The sequence below is a fragment of the Pygocentrus nattereri genome, chromosome 26 (assembly GCF_015220715.1).
Source record: "Pygocentrus nattereri isolate fPygNat1 chromosome 26, fPygNat1.pri, whole genome shotgun sequence".
In the NCBI taxonomy this organism is placed as follows: Eukaryota; Metazoa; Chordata; class Actinopteri; order Characiformes; family Serrasalmidae; genus Pygocentrus; species Pygocentrus nattereri.
The window spans coordinates 6412631-6432500 of NC_051236.1; the positions used below are offsets into that span (position 1 = coordinate 6412631).

At 42.8% G+C, this 19870-nt stretch overlaps 1 protein-coding gene across 14 annotated transcripts in view; it reads right to left on the bottom strand.

Moving 5' to 3' along the window:
- Nucleotides 1–19870, bottom strand: part of ptprt (protein tyrosine phosphatase receptor type T) — a 475774-nt gene that overhangs the window by 324255 nt on the left and 131649 nt on the right. For all 14 annotated transcript variants that reach the window (XM_017723239.2, XM_017723236.2, XM_017723234.2 and 11 more), the window contains exons 4-6: nucleotides 9140–9221; nucleotides 7430–7545; nucleotides 4832–5006 (exon numbers count right to left, since the gene is read on the bottom strand). In XM_017723239.2, coding sequence (XP_017578728.1) covers nucleotides 4832–5006; nucleotides 7430–7545; nucleotides 9140–9221 — 373 coding nt within the window. The remainder of the gene's footprint in view (nucleotides 1–4831; nucleotides 5007–7429; nucleotides 7546–9139; nucleotides 9222–19870) is intronic.

A 19870-nucleotide genomic window follows, 5' to 3' on the forward strand; every position in this document is an offset into this window, starting at 1 on the left:
ACTGCAAAAGAGTCAGCAGTACGACTTTAAGTCTTTAAGTTTCGGTTTAGAGAGAGTTAGTTTTACACGTTCATATATCACTTTTTACGATCGTCCTAAAGATTCCGAGAGACAGATGTGCTGTAAGGTTGTGTCAGATAAGAAGACATGTCCAGTAACATTACGTCTGATAGGAAGACAGATGAGTCTGACTGGATATTTGTTACCTGGATGATATAGAAGGCAGTTCAATGCGTTCAATGCGTTTAGTGAGGTGGCATCAGTTTTGCTGGTTTACTGAATGGAGTGAGGTTCATATTCCACTAGGGGGAATACTGGGAAACATCACAATGGATGATGACATCAGGTGGGGCTGTGCAGGTTTGGGGGGACGTTGAGTGTCATTTACTTTTGAGCCCACTCACATCCCATCCTCTCCTACTCACTTGACCTCGCCTTACTTTGCCTTTGTATCCACCTTATTTTTTACTTGACCACTTGACCATATGCCTGAAATATTCAGTCATTTGTTACTGTTTTAGCAGAACAAAATAAAGTGTGCTTATTTTTTTAGTTACTATTTTGTCTGTTTAAAAAATCTCTGGCCTTTCTGGGACAACGTGCCGTTTGCAGCTGTCAGTACAGCTGAGTGAAAATGAAACTATGTCAAGAACAGCAGTGCTACAAGCATAAACAGCTCAGAGCTTCAGCAGACATGAGTCTGTCGCTTCATAATGACTCCAGAATTGAAAATTCGTGCCTATTAAATTTAAACAGGTGATAAACCGCCAGGTTAACATCATTGTTTGCTCCTGACAGGCTCTCTTTAACTAGTCTACACATGATATTCTCTTAATAACTGACTACATTCTGCCCTTCAAATAAAGAACGTTACTTACATGACTGCTACAAATGTCCCTATTTAAACTAGAGCTGACATTAGGAGCTTTCAAGATATTTCATTTTTCTTGACTTTATAATTCAGACACTACCAAACGTACTGTAGATTTCAGTCTCGACATGAACTTGAGGATTAAGTGTCAAATCAAGCTCCGTTTTAAGCTGTTAGCCTCGTCTTCGGGTCACAAAAACGGAAACGGGTGTCAGTTTTCTATGAAGCTTAAGTCAGCTTCTTATTCTAGTTTTCTCAATCCACCTTAAATGGTGCAGCAGTTTATATTGTTTATATGTTTAACTGTTTATATGTTTAATTTGAACAAGAAGCTGGCGAACAATAAGCCGACATCAGCCTCGTCCGTTTTCTATTACCTGATTTTGTTATTCCGTTACTGAGATGCTGATTCGAGCAGGGCTGCTGTTACTGAGGGGCTCTGAGTTTGGAGAACTATAGAAGGTAATTCACTCTGGAATTATTCCTGAGCCGACTATAAAAATTACAGAAATGACCTCGTTGGTAGCCACTCAAATTACAGCATGTCCCCATGTAATACTAATCCAGCTTGAATAGGGCTTAATGTCACATCCAGGGTTACGCCATTGCCTTTTTCTACTGTTTTTATGAAGATAAATTAGCCACTAAAAAACCTTCCAAACACTAAGGAAACATACCAAGATGAACACATATGGGGCAGTCGTGGGCTGGAGGTTAGGGAACCAGCCCTGTGACTCGAAGGTCGTCAGTTCAATCCCCTGAGCTGACAGTACATGACTGAGGTGTCCTTGAGCAAGACACCTAACCCCCAACTGCTACCTGGGTGCTGTGGATAGGGCTGCCCACCGCTCCAGGCAAGTGTGCCCACTGTCCCCTAGTGTGTGTGCTCAGTATTGTGTATGTGGTGTTTCACGGCACAGATGGGTTAAATGTGGAGGTGAAATTTTCCCATTTGTGGGACTAATACAGGTCTTTTAATGTAACACTAGCATGCAGCATGTATAAAACAAACTAGAGTAGGAACGTCATGGTGTTGGAACCACAATAGAGGTTCTGCTCAGCTTTTTTTTCCAATCCTGAGCACTGACCCAAAATTAATTAACAGTCAAATGCTATAAACAGCAAGCCAAACCAGAAACTCTCTGCCTTTCTGTGGGTCCCATCCTCTCTATCAGCGTTCTCCCATTTTCAATTAAAGCCAGTTCACACAGTCTCGTGATTTCTCCCCTCGCTCTCCTGTTCTTTCCATTTCCATGATATCTCTCTCTCTCTCTCTCTCTCTCTCTCTCTCTCTCTCTCTCTACACCACAGGAGAGCGTTTCACAGGCCCAGTTTAACAGGGGTAAATAGCGGCACTAAAGGTTTTATTTGGCTAAGGTAAAGCAAGCTGGGCACAGCGAAAGCCAAACAGCGGTTAGCATTTCGCTCCAGCCAGGCGGACCAACCACTCGCTAACAAGCGGCTATGGGGCCTGGCAGGGATGGAAAGAGCTCTTTCTGTCTTTCTGCTTCCCTCCCTCCCTTAAACAATACGATCTGTCTGTTTCCCGAAATATAACTGGAAGGAGAAACGAGCTGCCTAGAGGGAGAGCGACGGAGAGGAGGAGAGCAGAGAGAGAGCCTGGCAGTAGTTGTTAGTGAGGCTAGCTGAAATAATGAACTGTTTGTGGGTAATGATTCTGAAGGAATCCTGCTGGTGCCGGTTTGGAGGTTCATGGCGATTGCTGACAGAGTTTTAGAGTATGGGCAGGTCTGCTTTCATCAGTCTGCATCATATGTCTGAATCACAATGGACAGAATATCAGGGAAAGTCTGGAATCATTGTTTACAATAATATCAAACCGATTTTGGTGCAAATGCACGCATAGAATGGCTGAAATATGATGCTAATATTTCATGTATTATGAACAAAGCTGTAGATGCTTCTGTAATAGTTGAGGAAGCTTTACATCTTTACAAATGATCTTGAAACAGCTATTAAAACCCAGAATTTGTTCAATTCTGGTGGAAGTTTAAAAAATAACTGGGAGCATGAAGGAAATGTTGTGACCCAAACTTTAAAATTTATGTCACTTATTACTTCATTGACGTTATTCAGTGATCAGGCATAACATTATGAGCACGCTCACTGTCCACTTTATCAGCTCCACTTACTGTATAGCTGGTCTTTGTAGTTCTACAGTTACAGACTGTAGTCCATCTGTTTCTCTGATACTCTGTTACCCTGTTCTTCAGTGGTCAGGACCCCCATGGACCCTCACAGAGCAGGTACTATTTGGGTGGTGGGTCATTCTCAGTGCTGCAGTAACACTGACATGGTGGTGGTGTGTTAGTGTGTGTTGTGCTGGTCTGAGTGGATCAGACACAGCAGAGCTGCTGTTTTTAAACACCTCAGTGTTGCTGCTGGACTGAGAATAGTCCACCAGCCAAAAATACCCAGCCACAAGCGTCCTGTGGGCAGCGTCCTGTGACCACTGATGAAGGACTAGAGAATGACCAACACAAACTGTGCAGCAGCAGATGAGCTGTCTCTGAGTATACATCTACAAGGTGGACCGACAAGGTAGGAGTGTCTAATAGAGTGGACAGTGAGTGGACACAGTGTTTACAAACTTCTGTAAAGCTGCTTTGTGACATCATTGTAAAAAAAAACTAGCTAGTGCCCCTATGGCATTTCTGATACTGTGTTAGCACTACTACACCAGCGCTGGAGCACATGCGTCTTTCTCTTTCTGGATGTTATAGATGAAATAGACGTTTGAAACTTGTAACAGACAGTATCATATATCTGAGCTTGTATCAGTTTTACAGTGTCTCTTTCAGTAAAGAGTCCTCCATAGAGCTGCCGCCACTTAACATTCCTAACAACTAACCGGAAACATTGCTTAGACTATCATATTCACAGTCAGTGACATATCTAGAACTTCCAGAAGGGACATTTTTCTCACTAAATTGGTTCCACCCATTGTATTGGGTGATTGGTTGGTTCCTCTGTCACGTCCTAATTATATCGGTAGTTAATCTGACATGTAAGGCCTTCAGTCCAGCTCCTGAAGTCCAAACCAATAGGAGAGCTCACTCGGCTGCATCTACCTAGATACCACAGAGAGAACAATTCTGATTGGATAGTTTTCCACTGAGCGTTTCAGGAATGAAGAATACAGAGAACAGACTTCACTCCAAACTTCACTCCCCACTTCTTGTAGTTCCAAATTGTGTCTGCATTTAAATATAATTACTGCACGTCACTGAAAAGCATCATTTAATATGATTTTTTGCCAAAAACTGTATACTGTATATTGCTCTTTGGTTGCTGCCTCAGTCACCGTTGTGCTCATATATGCTGGGCTATCTGCTAAGCTGCTATTATGTCATAGTATGTCACATCCTCCTTTGCACAGCTCCACATCTCTGTTGTCAGAACAAAACCGCGTATCTCCAAACTGTGAACTTTACAGGAGAAGGAAAAAACCTACTTTACTTTTAATATAAGTCAATGGAACCAGATGTTTTTCCAACTCATATTAGGTCATTTGTTTTAGCCCATTCATCATGACATTTACCAACAATGTAAAGGTTAAAAGGTATTTTAAAATAATGTAAAAACTGAAAAACATCAAAAATATGGATACGAGATTTCTTTCGACAACAGCGGCATGCTCTCCATACCGTGTGCTGCCTGTGCTCTGTTTTGTATTTATTATAAGTCTTTAATATTTATTTATTCTGTTGTCTCGCACTAGTGTTCCTGTGTTGGTCCTGGAGGACTGTTGCTTTGTTTCACTGTGTACCTGTAAAACGCTGAAATGACAATAAAGCCTGACTTGACTTGAACAGTGACAGAGTTTGAATAAAACAAGGACGATATAAAAATACTCTAGAAATACATCAGAAGGCCTTCACTGAAGGCCGAGCAAGCCTTGAAAGCGTTTTCACATCCCTGTGTGTTTGTATAATCTACCTTTCACGCTCAGTTCGGCGTAGTTGGACACTCCTGAGCCGCCGTCAGAGCGGATCACGCAGCGGTAGCGGCTAGTGCCACGTTGGGACGTGTCGGCCACGCGGACGATGGCGGAGAACCGGCGCTGGTTCACTGAGCGAGTGACCATCAGAGATGTGTCCTTCCCATTCCATTGCTGCAAGAGTGACGCACACAAATCAGACACATCACCAGCCCAAGCTACACTGAACAGACTGTGGATGGAATTGTTGTGACATTAGTCGGGAGCAGAAACTTATAACATGGGGGAAAACTGGCAAAGCATCTCTGAACAAATATACCACTAAACATATTCAAAACTAATATTTTGTATACATTCCATAAGACATAAGACATAAACATAGTCATTCAGAGCGGTTCAGTGTGAAACGCTCCGTTCTAGATAAACTTACAGAGTCAGAACTGCTCACAGTGGTAGTGATGGGAACCAGACGTCCCCCTCTAAAAGCTCCTCACAGAGAGTTCCTACATGAGATGGTTCTGAATTCACTGCCTGATGACTGAGACGCTGTTTTATGGTAGTTTAGAGAACTTCAACTCCATTCATGGTGGAGGGAGACATGCAGGGCGCTGTGCGGGGAAAATAGTCCCCAAAGAAAACTGATTATTCCAGATTTTCCACTATTTTCCATCATCAACATTCCATATAAACACAGAAGACTCATGTAGGTTCTCTGGTGGTTCTGGATGGTAAATGAAATGGCTATATTTGTGTTGTAGTCACGGCGATGAATGGTTCCCATCACCACAACTGTAAATGGATTGAATTGTGCAGAAATTGTGAAAAAATGGTGAAATTCCCCTTCAGATCATTGTCTTTACAGTGTATGTGGTGGAAAATGACACGGTTTTCAGGGGTAGAATTAAAACAGTTACATCAGTACATACACTGCTCCCAAACCTCAAACACACAATGCAGATCACACACACACACACACACACAAACACACACACACAGGACTGTGAAAAAGTCAGAAACCTCCAATAATTTAAATTCCAGTTCAGTCCAGGTTCCTGCCCAAACCCTTATTATGTACATGAAACTATAAAGAAGCCTCAGCAGCTGAATCTCCTCTCAGCTGTGTGAGTGTTCAGTGAGTCTCTTTCCCTTCATTCCAGCTTCCGTTCTTCTCAGGAGCCTCACTTTCAGCTCCTCAAAGAATCTGCAGACACGCCTCCAAAGCTCAGTCTTAGAAGCTGGTTGATGATTTTCTGAGGTAATGTTGGTGTTGAGGTCTGGACTCTGGGGTGGTCAGTCCATCGTTCCAGCTTCTTTGTTTGATGTGTCCGTCTCCTTTTCTCAGTGAGGTTCTTCTTGATCGGCTACACCTCCTTTCAGACCCACAGCGTTGAGTGGTCTTCTCACAGTGGAAGGATGGACAGAAACCCCTGTGGATGTTGTCAGATCTGAAGCAGCTTGATGTTCTCCTCTCTCTCAGAGATCAATGCTTTCAGTTCTGTTTATCCTGATGGGGGCAGTTTTGGGGTCGACCAGCTCTTCCAGGAGGCCCATTTTAATCAGTTTTTGAACTGATTAAGTTTTGGTGACTTTTCCTTCATTATGCAAGTGGATTATCTTATCTCACCTCACAAAAACTCCTCCAAAAAAGGAATGTGCTGCGCTTAATGGTTGTTTAAATGTAGTTATGTTATAACTGAACTTTGAAGAGAGGAATATGCCACATTTTCTCTGTACGTTCTTTAAAAAGATGGTTCTTTGAGGGTCCTTTAGAAAAGTAAATGGTTCTAATTGATGATAAGAACTGATTAAGCAGTTCTTTGCATTGTGAAAGTGTTTCTCAGATGTATGGAAAATGTACATGAGTGTGTGTGTATATACATATATATATATATATATATATATATATATATATATATATATAAATAAAAGGCTCTATATAGAACCTTTTTGAAAAAGGTTCTTTATAACATCCCAAGGGTTCTTCTGTTGTTACAAGCTTGTCATTGTACCAATAGAAGAACTTATAGAACGATTATAGAAGCATCAACAGCACGCTCTCCAACAGTCTGAAGAACCCTTTCACGATGCAAAGAAGCCTTTAATCATGCAGAGGGTTATTCAAGTGTTTATGGTTCTATTTAGAACCATTTAAGCCTGTACTTAAGCCTGTTTGAACTGGTGATTAAATAAATGAAAGGTGGACACTTTTAGTGAATCAGCACTGAAAAGAGGTAAGTGAACGAGAGAGACCCCCACCCTCCCACTCAAACCCCCCAACACAACCATAGACACATCAACTGGATTAAAAATCACAGTGGTGAAAATCTTCTGCAGGTAATTTAGTTTCAGTGAGCATCTTCGTTCTCCTGCTGCTGAGGGGCCAGAGCATTCCAATGCAAATAAGGTGAGTCAGAAACATCCCACCCCCCCAACACACACACACACACACACACACACACACACACACACAGATTGTAGTGTATGTAATCAGATCAGGCCTGAGCGGTCGAGCATGGAGAATACAAGGCTCTCTAATCTATTTGCAAATCGCTGAAACGTCCAAGAACAGAGCTTGAGCTCGAGCGCGAGTCACTCACCTGAAGCCACAGCTTGTCCTCTTGTGACCACTTGCCCCCTGCGATGCACTGGAATGTCGCATTCTGGCCCACGTTCACCTCCACATTCTGCAGCCGGAGGAAATGAGGCGTCTTCCCTGTCAGACACGCAAAAACACAACCAAAACACTCAAAAATGCTTTCATGCATCTTTAAAATTCTCCCTCTTAACCCCTTCAACTCCTCAGGACCACAGGTGGTTCCAGAACACAGTCCGTCATGTTCTTCATAATGTTCATATTCCATAAGCTACATTCAGAAGCTGGGCGTCGTATGAGGCTGTAACTCTTCTCTCGCTGTAAACATTACTTTTATAAAATAACACAAAGAGCGTCTGAGATTTTTGGCTTTCAGCAGTAAATTATAAGCATATCTATGGTATTTGGCAGACGCTCTTATCCAGAGCGACTTAGAATTTGATTATTGTTACACAGGTGGGTGAAGGTGGTGTTAGGAGTCTTGCCCAAGGACTCTTATCAGTACAGTGTAGGGTGGTTACCCAGGTGGGGATTGAACCCCAGTCTACAGCATAGAAGGTAGAGGTGTTACCCACTACACTAACCAACCACCCAGGCATATAGCAATATGTGTAGATCATAAAACACATGATCATAAAACACATGCAAAATATATTAAATTTGGTTAATATGGTTGTGCAATTATTATAAGATTATCTAGCTTATTTCTAGACATTTTTACTTGTTCTGTCATTTCTTAAGTAAAAAAAATGATATCACTATACCACTATATCCCATTAAATTAAGTTTACCGCAATCCCAATAGGAGAAATATTAGATTTGCTCACTATATTTCAGATAATTTTACTTGGCAAGAGACTTTCGCAGTGTAGAGACAGCAGGTTTTGAATCCTACCCAGTCAACAATGCAGCTCCTAACATGAAGTGCATTATGTATTTTGTCTTTCTGAGACAAAAGCACTCAATGCAGTGCACTGAGAGTGCACACTGCGAGAAATAGTGTCTTGTCAAGTAAAATTCTAAAATCTAGGCAGTAAATCTAATATTTCTCCGGTTGAGGTTGTTATAAGCTTAATTTAAGAATATTTAACTGATTTCTTGTCATTTCCCACTCATTTTGAGTGATTTCATTGAGTAAATTTATCTCAGTATAGCACAAAATAACTGTGCTTGTTGTAAGAAATGTGCTTGAAACCAACAAAATTACCTGCCACTAGAGTGGGATAAAATTACTTAATAAACTTACTCAAAATAAGGAAAACATTTCTAGAAATAAGCTAGATGATCTTATAATAAGTGCACAGCCTTCTCAGAATGAGAAATACTAGATACATCGAATAGCTTTAAGATCATTTCACTTGAGAAGATACTGTTTTGTAGTGCAGGACTTTTTTCCTAAATGTGGGTGGAGTTTTGTTTTTGTCCGGAGGGGAATCAAAGAGGCGAGCCAAAGGCCTTCTGTCAGAACAAGAGTGATGAGGATTTAGAGTTTTACTCTGCAATCTGTCTCTCTCTCTCTCTCTCTCTCTCTCTCTCTCTCTCACTCATACAAACACAAGTTTACTCTGGCTTTGAGCAGCTCTTCAGAACAGGCGACAGACTGAGCTCCTGCAGTGTGGTCAGGAGTCTGAGGGCGAGCACACGCTCCGAGAGAGAGAGAGAGAGAGAGAGAGAGAGAGACAGAGACAGAGAGAGAGAGAGAGAGAGAACTTACGGCATGGGTGAGCCAAGACATGAATCTCGTCCACTGAGATAAAGCCGGGATGCCCTTGCACGGACACTGCCTCAAAAATGACCTACAGAAGTAAGAAGGAGCGAGAGAAGTTAGAAAGTGAGAGAAAATGGGGACAGAAAGAGAGAAAGGGAGAGAGAGGAAGAGAGAAAGAGAGAGAGAGATATTATTCCAGATTGAAAGAATCAAAAACGAAATCAAAAGCATGTCCTGATGTAACATTTTGCAATGGAAATCAAATCTGAGCAACAAACAGTCGACCTTTCTCATTAACGACTTTCTACACTGCCCCCTAGTGGCCATTCCACCAGTAGAATGGACTTTTATATTTAATCAATTCAATCAAATAAATATTTTTCCCATTACTCTGTTATCAGATTAACTGGGGCACTATTGGCTGTCTGTGAACCCACGTTGAGCTGTTAGTGAGCAATGAGGGGGTTAAAGTGCAGCGGCGAGACCCCCAGCTCTGAAAAACAGTCCTGCACAACTAACACAATAAAGAAACAGCTTTTAAATTAAATAAAACTCTTGGTTTGACTTGCTTTCTCCATTTTGTTTCGTAAATCATATACATTTCCACCAAAATCTATTCCACTGATGCTTTTGCAGGACAGATATATTGCAGAGTTTAACTGAGTGGAATCCAAAATAGATGAAAACTGCAATGCATGGCTGCTGTAGAAAGGGTTAAACATACAATGGAATTAGACATACAGATATACCAAGAGTGTAAAATGCAATATGAATACTTTACATGACATTGTTTCTCATCTATCTATCTATCTATCTATCTATCTATCTATCTATCTATCCATCTATCTCTTATCAGGTTGGATAAGCTTGACGGAAAGTCTCATTCAATCCAATGAGAAGTTGTATTAGTGCCATTACTATGTGCCGTGAAGTAAGTTCTGACTCTTGCTGGCCATCCTCCTTCTTCCCTGTTCTATTAGTTGAACTGTTTCTTCTCAGAATGTCTCCAAAATAAGAACTTCAGATGGGTTATCTTGGCTCATACTGTCAGAAAAAAGGATCTGTGCAGGTACAATTTTAGTTCCTTAAGGTACAAACAAAGGATTGCATTCCCACTCCAGGTGAGGAGAGAGGACCTGCCCCAGGTGGAGGGGTTTGAATATCTTGGGGTCTTTTTGATAAGTGATTGGAAGAGGGATGGTGAGATCAGCCGCAGGCTGGGACAGGCGGTCGCAGTAATGTGGTCACTGTACTGGACTGTAGTGGTGAAGAGGAAGCTAAGCAACAAGGCAAACCTCTCTTTTTACCAGTCGGTCTACATTCCACCCTCTCCTGTGTTCCGAGCTTTGGGTAATGACCGAAAGAATGAGATTGAGGATACAAGCAGCGGAAATGAGCCTCTTCACAGGGCAGTGCCTACACTCCACTGAAAGGGTGAGGAGCTTGGTCATCTCAGAGTAGAGCCACTACTCCTCCACATCGAGAGGAGCCTACTGAGGTTGAGGTTAGGGATCAGGATGCCCTCTGGACGCCTCCCAGTGAGAATTTACCAGGCACAGCCTACTGGGATGAGACCCCGGGGTCATCCTAGGACCTGCTGTAGGGATTACAGGGATTACATCCTAGGACCCGCTGTAGGGATCTCCAATTTGGCCTGGGAGCGGCTCAGGGTCCCCAGAAATGAGCTGGAGGTAATTGTGGGGGACAGGGCTGCCTGGGATTCTCTGCTCTCCCAACTGGTACTGTGAATGTATCTGGATTAAGCAGTTCAATAAGATGATGATGATGATGATGATGAAACAGTGTAAATGTTCCCTCAAAGCTCCAGCAGTGGGTTTAAGGTGTGATTGTGAACCTTAAATCAGGTTCTCCAGGTGAAAAGTTTTTGTTCCTTTTCATAACCAAATGTTTTAAAACAGAACAGTAGAATAAAAGCCTGGAGGCGAGGAGGGGTGTGTGGAGTCAGTACATCTTAGAATATATCATTTCAGTGGATTATGGTTCAGTTATGTCCCCTGACTAAAGATACTGAGTTGGAGCCTTGAGGGTCCCACCCCAGTGACAGTCCTGGGATGGCACCTCAGTGACATTTAGTACCTTTATTTCTGAGAGTGTGGAATGGGAGGTGAGGCTTGATTTGGTCAAAAGATCAAAGGCACCAATATTTTTCCTGTTGCACTTTCTTATTGTCCAGCTTTCACATCCATAAAGAATCACAGAAAAGACCAGTCATCTCTTCTACAGTTGGTATGAAAGAATACATTTGAAGCTGAAGCACACACAGGTCAGTTGCTCACGTTGGTGGACCGCATGCTTTAATCAGGATGTCTGGTTTCAGCTGACCCTGTATGTGTACAAAGCAGCAGGTGTGCACAGGGTTCGTGTGTACAACGGCATGACTAAAACTTGGACAAAGAAAATCAGAAATGCAAACTGCACTATGGTGTTTTTTGACCCACACCATCCAAAGTGGGCTCACAATCTTCATAAAAGGTATTATACAGTACTGTGCAAATGTCAGGGACCAGTTTAGACCTTCATTTATTTATTTTCCATTGAAGTACAGCTTATTCATCTTCTATCAGTAGAAAGGGAGAAAAACACATATTTAATATTTAATATGAGAGTCTACTCTTTAGATTTACAGCATTTAGTAGATGATCTTATCCACAAAAGTGCTTTGTCTATCTAGAGAATGTATCTTTGCTAGTTACCAGTAGGTTAGAGAGAAAGTCGGTCCTGAACTCAGATACTGCTAGAAACAGAAGCCCATGTTGATACCCAGAGAGAAAGACGGCATTAGACATAGGATAAGTGTGATACATTTCAACAAATACTTAAATTAGTGTTCACTTAAGTGCTGTATAAAGAGATGGTCTTCCGTCTGCGTTTGAAGACCATGAGAATCTCTGCTGTTCGGACAGCAAGAAGAAGTTCGTTCCACCACCTGGACTGCAGGACAGAGAAAAGTCTTGATGCTCGTCTTCCACGCATCGTGAAGGATGGCAGGTCAAGCTGAGCTGTACTTGAAGCTTGAAGGGCTCGAGGTACAGTTTGAGTTTTGACCATTGCTGTCATGGAGGGGCTGGTCCATTTTTGGCTTTGTAGGCTGGGTTGATGTGACTGAGCTCAGGAAGACTGAAGATGAGCCGTGTTGCCACATTGGCATGAGCTGCAGAGGCTTGACGGCCTGCATGGGAAGACCAGCCAAGAGCAAGTTGCAGTTGTCAAGCCCAGAGACTGAACGAGCACTTGGGTGGCCTCTCAAGTGAGAAAGGGTCTGATCCTCTCGATGTTTTAGAAGAGAACCCTGCATGACCGATTTAGGTTTGTGATGTGAGTCAAGAACGATAACCAGCCATCCCGAATCACACCAAGACTTCTTGTCTCTACAGACGAACAATTAGAGAGTTCTCAAATGAAACGGCGGTTCATCATGAGGACCAGTAATTCCAGGGATGTGTAGCAGCTCAGTCTTGCTTAGAGTGATTTTCTCCTCTCTCTCAAAGATGAAAGTTTTAAGTGTTGTTTATCTGATGTTGTTTATCTGACACTGAACTGGGAGAATCTGCTTTTATCTGCAGTGAACTGGAGCCACTACAGGAGACCCTACAGCTCACTCACTGGAGTCACTACAGGAGACCCTACAGCTCACTCACTGGAGCCACTACAGGAGACCCTACAGCTCACTCACTGGAGTCACTACAGGAGACCCTACAGCTCACTCACTGGAGTCACTACAGGAGACCCTACAGCTCAAACACTGGAGTCACTACAGGAGACCCTACAGCTCACTCACTGGAGTCACTACAGGAGACCCTACATCTCACTCACTGGAGTCACTACAGGAGACTCTACAGCTCACTCACTGGAGTCACTACAGGAGACCCTACAGCTCACTCACTGGAGTCACTACAGGAGACCCTACAGCTCACTCACTGGAGTCACTACAGGAGACTCTACAGCTCACTCACTGGAGTCACTACAGGAGACCCTACAGCTCACTCACTGGAGTCACTACAGGAGACTCTACAGCTCACTCACTGGAGTCACTACAGGAGACTGTACAGCTCACTCACTGGAGTCACTACAGGAGACCCTACAGCTCACTCACTGGAGTCACTACAGGAGACCCTACAGCTCACTCACTGGAGTCACTACAGGAGACCCTACATCTCACTCACTGGAGTCACTACAGGAGACTCTACAGCTCACTCACTGGAGTCACTACAGGAGACCCTACAGCTCACTCACTGGAGTCACTACAGGAGACCCTACAGCTCACTCACTGGAGTCACTACAGGAGACTCTACAGCTCACTCACTGGAGTCACTACAGGAGACCCTACAGCTCACTCACTGGAGTCACTACAGGAGACTCTACAGCTCACTCACTGGAGTCACTACAGGAGACTGTACAGCTCACTCACTGGAGTCACTACAGGAGACCCTACAGCTCACTCACTGGAGTCACTACAGGAGACCCTACAGCTCACTCACTGGAGTTACTACAGGAGACCCTACAGCTCACTCACTGGAGTCACTACAGGAGACCCTACAGCTCACTCACTGGAGTCACTACAGGAGACCCTACAGCTCACTCACTGGAGTCACTACAGGAGACCCTACAGCTCACTCACTGGAGTCACTACAGGAGACCCTACAGCTCACTCACTGGAGTCACTACAGGAGACTCTACAGCTCACTCACTGGAGTCACTACAGGAGACTCTACAGCTCACTCACTGGAGTTATTAGATTTTTCTAAAATTTTAATGTTCTTATTGCGTTTTATCTACGTTGGTTTGTTTGCTTGCTTTTGCATTGTTTTTTTATTATTATTTGGTATAGATCTTGTTTTGCTGATAAATTTCATTAAAATTTTTCATTCTCTGTGTAATTTGTTCAGCTACAGTGTTAATGGTCAGCCTCACTGTACTTTTGAATCAAATAAAGGTTGGTTGGTTAGGTGGTTGACTGATTGGTGAAGAGTGGCCTTCTCACAGTATTGTAAAACGCAAATTTCACTGCATGATCCTCCGGCAGCTGTATGCATAATATGAGCAAAATACTGGTATTGCGATTATATTACTACGTTTTGCGATTACAATGAACCTGTGATTGGTCAGGATGCACAAAGCATTCATGATTGGATTCATGATCACAGGGCTCATTCACATACTGCAGTCTTCAGTGAAATCAGCACTGCAAACACGGTGAAGATTACCACATGACATACCATGCAGCCCTAATTTATACTGTATTTCTAACTGACAAAATTATAATCCAAGTTTTAACTGAATGTAACAAAGCAGCGCACACACGGACACAGACGCTCTCGTTTCCTCTCTCGCAGCTTTCACATATGGGTTTGGCAGAGAGTGAACGCCATGCTGCCCATGCCATGTGGTGGAGACATGTGTGGTCCGCTGAGTGCCCCCTCTCTCCGAGCTGGCAGGAGCTGAGACGGCAGAGCCAGAACCTGGCCACGGTTTAGAATGGTTTAGAATAGAGTTGCTGGCTTCCCCTGATGGCCCACTCCTCCCACTGATCAGCCATTAGGAGTGGGAGAGGGATTAAGTCTACAACTCCATTCAGAGTTAGTGAGTCTTAATGGCTTATTTTCCCGTCCTGCAGGCCAGAGTGCTGCAATACTGACCCACCGAGTTACAGAGAAGAAGGTAGACCCTAGCCTGGTCAGAGGGAGATCACACAAACCTCTTTGTGTTTATTAGCAGGTAACTAAATACAGAGCTGTTAATCATTAACTGTATATGTGTATCCTGTAAAGGCATATACTCTATACTGCATACTGTATATATATATATATATATATATATATATATATATATATATATATATACTGTATTCTTCACCAGTACATGCTATATATCGAACATTGCACCAGTACTTTGTATTGTTCCAGTACATACTGTTCCATTACATACTGTATACTGCATACTGTTCCAGCACATGCTGTATTCTGTACCAGTGCATACTATATATTGAATATTGTAACAGTATATATTGAATATGTCCCACACATACTGTATACTGGCATACTGTACTAGTATAGTCTGTGTCCTGTTCCAGTATGCAGTACATACTAGTGTCAATATATAGATGCACCAGTAGATGTTGTATACTGTAGTATACAGTATACAGTATGCAGTAAATAGCATATGTTGGGATCACTAGCATATACTGGACCAGTATGTATTACATTCCATACCAGTACATACTCTATACTGCATACTGTACCAGTATATACTGTATATCACACAATATACTCGTATAGACTGTATACTGCATACCGTACCACTGTATACCTTGTATGTGTATGTACATTATATATAGCATACACTTTATCAGTATATGCTGTATGGAATACTGTACCAGTGTACACATTTATACAAAGCTGTACATTTCCTGCCCTTTCTATATTCCAGTTATTTCTTTATATTACTTCAAACACAAGCATGTGCTGCCAGCTGGAGGAAGGTTTTACATATGCGCAAATATTATTTTTAAAATACATTGTTGATTCAGTACTTAAGCAAATATTGGTTGATTATCTACTGACATCTGCTGATTAGTCAGAATGCACTTTGCTGCCTCAGTCTCTGACATACTGCAGTCCTCGTTTGGCCTCCATACGAAGCCATTTCCGATTAACTGCTAAGTTTATGAACCCGGAACCTTTTCGCTGTGAAAACTCCAATAACCATTTCAATCAAGGTCAAATCAGCACAAATTCCACCGCCACATCCACAGCCACGCCGCAGAGTTTTACCCTTCAGACCCGTCCAGAGGGAAGAGAAATGACAGATTTCACGCGTAATAAGTTTCACAACATGGCACGGGCGTCCTCTTCAAACGTGGAAGCTCTTAAAATGGCGCCGCAGGACTCAAACCTCGCCGTGCCGGGGAACTTGTCAATTAAGCCAGAGATTCATTTGGCAAAATTGGCCACTTATCTGTTGGGTGACGTTCATTGCTCCAATCAAACGCACAGCGGGATGTTTTTCTTCCTGTATAGTTTATGATCCCGGGGAGGGGCTCTCCAGCAGATATTAAAACCCAATATTTAACAGCCAATTCATCGAGCTCGGCTCAGTTAGGAAGGAAGAGCTTCTTTTCAACAGACTCTAAATAGCTTCCTTTGAACACAAACGCTCAAATGGCATTAAAAATTTCAGCGATGACAGAAATCTCCGGGCGAGCGCACACATACACTCAGCTTTTAAAATTACCTGCTGGCCAAACATGCAGCCTGAGTAAATACTCGTTTACTGTGCAGCCACAGCCAAGCTCAATATTCACAATAGAGGCTAAATATTTATCCTCCTCATTAGCTAATTCAATTACATAGCTAATCTTCAGAGGGCCGTGCGCACCGACAGGCAAACATATTGACAGAGTGAGAGAAGCTGAGGGGGAGAGAGAGAGAGAGAGAGAGAGAGAGAGAGAGAGAGAGAGAGAGAGAGAGAGAGACATAGCCCCACCCTCCCATCCCCACATACCCCTACTCTACTTACTCTCAGCCCCCATACCCCCAATCCACTTACCCTCACCCTCCATACCCCCATTTCACTTACCCTCACCCTCCATACCCCCACTCCACTTACCCTCACCCTCCATACCCCCACTTCACTTACCCTCACCCTCTATACCCTCACTCCACTTACCCTCACCCTCTATACCCTCACTCCACTTACCCTCACCCTCCATACCCCCACTCCACTTACCCTCACCCTCTATACCCTCACTCCACTTACCCTCACCCTCCATACCCCCACTTCACTTACCCTCACCCTCCATACCCCCACTTCACTTACCCTCACCCTCCATCCCCCACTCCACTTACCTTCACCCTCCATACCCTCACCCTCCATACCCCTACACTACTTACCCTCACCTCCTATACCACCGCTCCACTTACCCTCACCCTCCATACCCCCACTCCACTTACCTTCACCCTCCATACCCCTACTCTACTTACCCTCACCTCCTATACCACCGCTCCACTTACCCTCACCCTCCATACCCCCACTTCACTTACCCTCACCCTCCATGCCCCCACTTCACTTACCCTCACCCTCCATACCCCCACTCCACTTACCCTCAGCTTCCATGCCCCCACTTCACTTACCCTCACCCTCCATACCCCCACTTCACTTACCCTCACCCTCCATACCCCCACTTCACTTACCCTCACCCTCCATACCCCGACTCCATTGACCCCCAACTGCCATTAGTTTACTCATTTGTATTTGTGTGGTTAGAATTATAAACAGTGATAAAAATAAGAAGAAGATATGATTATAATATTGTGATTATAATAATGTGATTATTGATGTTTTTTTCCATCTTATTCTGTTTTCATTACTGTTTTTGTTGTTCACTTCTACCGTTGTGATGCTTTAGCAATACTGTACCTCACAGTCACGCTAATAAAGCTATTGTGAACTGAACTGAGAGAGAGAGAGAGGAAGCGCATGGCACGAGGACATGCAGACATCGAAAATGGCTGAGAGCATATTCGCCGTGTCCATTTGCGGGACTGATTAAGGTACAGCAGGAATTGCAGAGTTAATTGCGGCAGGGCGAGTGCAGCCCACGTTTCCGAAGTTGTTTTGGTTCCATTCACCCAGACTGGAGGACTGAAAATAGGCTCATTTAGACCATTACAGCCAAAGTGGTCCGAAGCCACCGTGCATTAGGCCGCCCTGCACAGGTCGGAAGGGCCAATTCGCCGTTAGACCCAAATCTGCCTGGACGCAGGAAAGGGATCCAATTAGATGTCTTTCATACTTTCAGTATGTAAAAAAAACACACTCGCTGCCAAATGAAATGAGTCCCGAAGTGAAGAAGTCTCAGGCAGGCCAGCTCAATTTGGCTGAGTTTTTAGGCTTCATAGGACGGTCACTAACGACGACACTCAGGGTCTTATTGACAAACCACTGAGTGAAAAAATAGCATCTTTGCCTCTTATGACTGTTACACAACCAATAAAGATGACACTGAAACTCCACTGTGGACACAGTTTTATGTGTATATATATATACAGTACTGGGGGAAAGTTTTAATCACCCAAGACACGTTTTCAAAATCTATTTCTTTGTGTAGTTTGTGTTTATTTGCTGAGAAAAATGTTAATATTTGAATAAACAAAATGTATAGAATATTAATTAATAATGATCCAGTACTGTACTAAAGCTTATTACTATTGGTTTTAACGTTATGGATTTAAATAGATCATAACATAATCATGAACATAATATAAAACATATATAATCATAAACAAAATGTTACATATTTTATATATATATATATATATATATATATATATATATATATATATATGTGTGTGTGTGTGTGTGTGTGTGTGTGTGTGTGTGTGTGTGTGTTTGTGACTGTCAACAGCATTTTGGTGGGAATTGATTTACCCTTAACATTTAAAGATGGTTCTTTAAGAGTTCTTTACTAAAGAAAACAGTTCTATGTAGAAATATAAACACTCAAAGAACCATTTGCATCATGAAGGGTTCTTCACACTGATGACGAATGTGCTGTAGATTGTTCTATACAGATCCTTTTTGAAAAGGGTTCTATAAAGCACCAAAAAGGGTTCTGTTATTGTTACCATACAAGCTTGTAACAATAGAACACTTTTTGGTGCTATATGGAACCCTTTCCATAAAGTTTCCATATAGAACCATCTACAGCACATTCTCCATCAATCTGAAGAACATGTATGATGCAGGGTTCATTGAGTGTTCATAGTTCTACATAGAACCATTTTCTTTAGTAAAGAACCCTTGAAGAACCATCTTTTGTGTGTTGAATAAGCAGTGGCACCAAAAATCATTTAACTTGAACATTTGGTAAACTGCAATGAAGTTTTTCAGGTAACTTGGTGACTTTGCATTGTGCTTTCAAGATGTGTGAGGGAAGAACTTGGGCTGGAGTTCTAGGCAAAGAACAAGCCTTTGGACAGTTAAGATTAAGAGACCCTTATTAGTCCCACAAATGGGGAAATTTCACCTCCACATTTAACCCATCTGTGCAGTGAAACACCACATACACACTAGTGAACACACACGTTAGGGGGCAGTGAGCACACTTGCCCAGAACAGTGGGCAGCCCTATCCACAGCGCCTGGGGAGCAGTTGGGGGTTGGGTGTCTTGAACAAGGACACCTCAGTCATGGACTGTCGGCTCTGGGGATCAAACAGGCAACCTTTCGGTCACAGGGCTGGTTCCCTGACGTCCAGCCCACGACTGCCCCATCTAGTGCATCCAGTACTCTGACAGACTATCATATTAAGCAGTCAGCAGTTGGACAGCTCTGAGAGCGAGAGCTTTTCCATCACTGCTCCTCCTTTTGACTGAAAAATGCACAGAGCATGTTCAAGACCTTGCAGGAGATTCTAAATGAAATGTATTTCTATACACACCTGCAATATTTGTACCTCTGCACCTGGTACATTCACGCACATGTGGGAACGATCTAAAGTAGCAGATCTATGGAATATTCCATAGACTATTCCACTGTTGCCACATTTATGCCTCTTAAATGATGAATAAACTCTTCTTTTCTTTGACTCAGCAAGATATGCTAATGATGGATTTTACAGCTACCAAAAAAGAGGAAAAGATGAAGATGTAATGAAATTCTATATATCTAGTTCAAATCTTACAGCTAAGCTTAATAAAGCAAAGCAATGCACATGTAG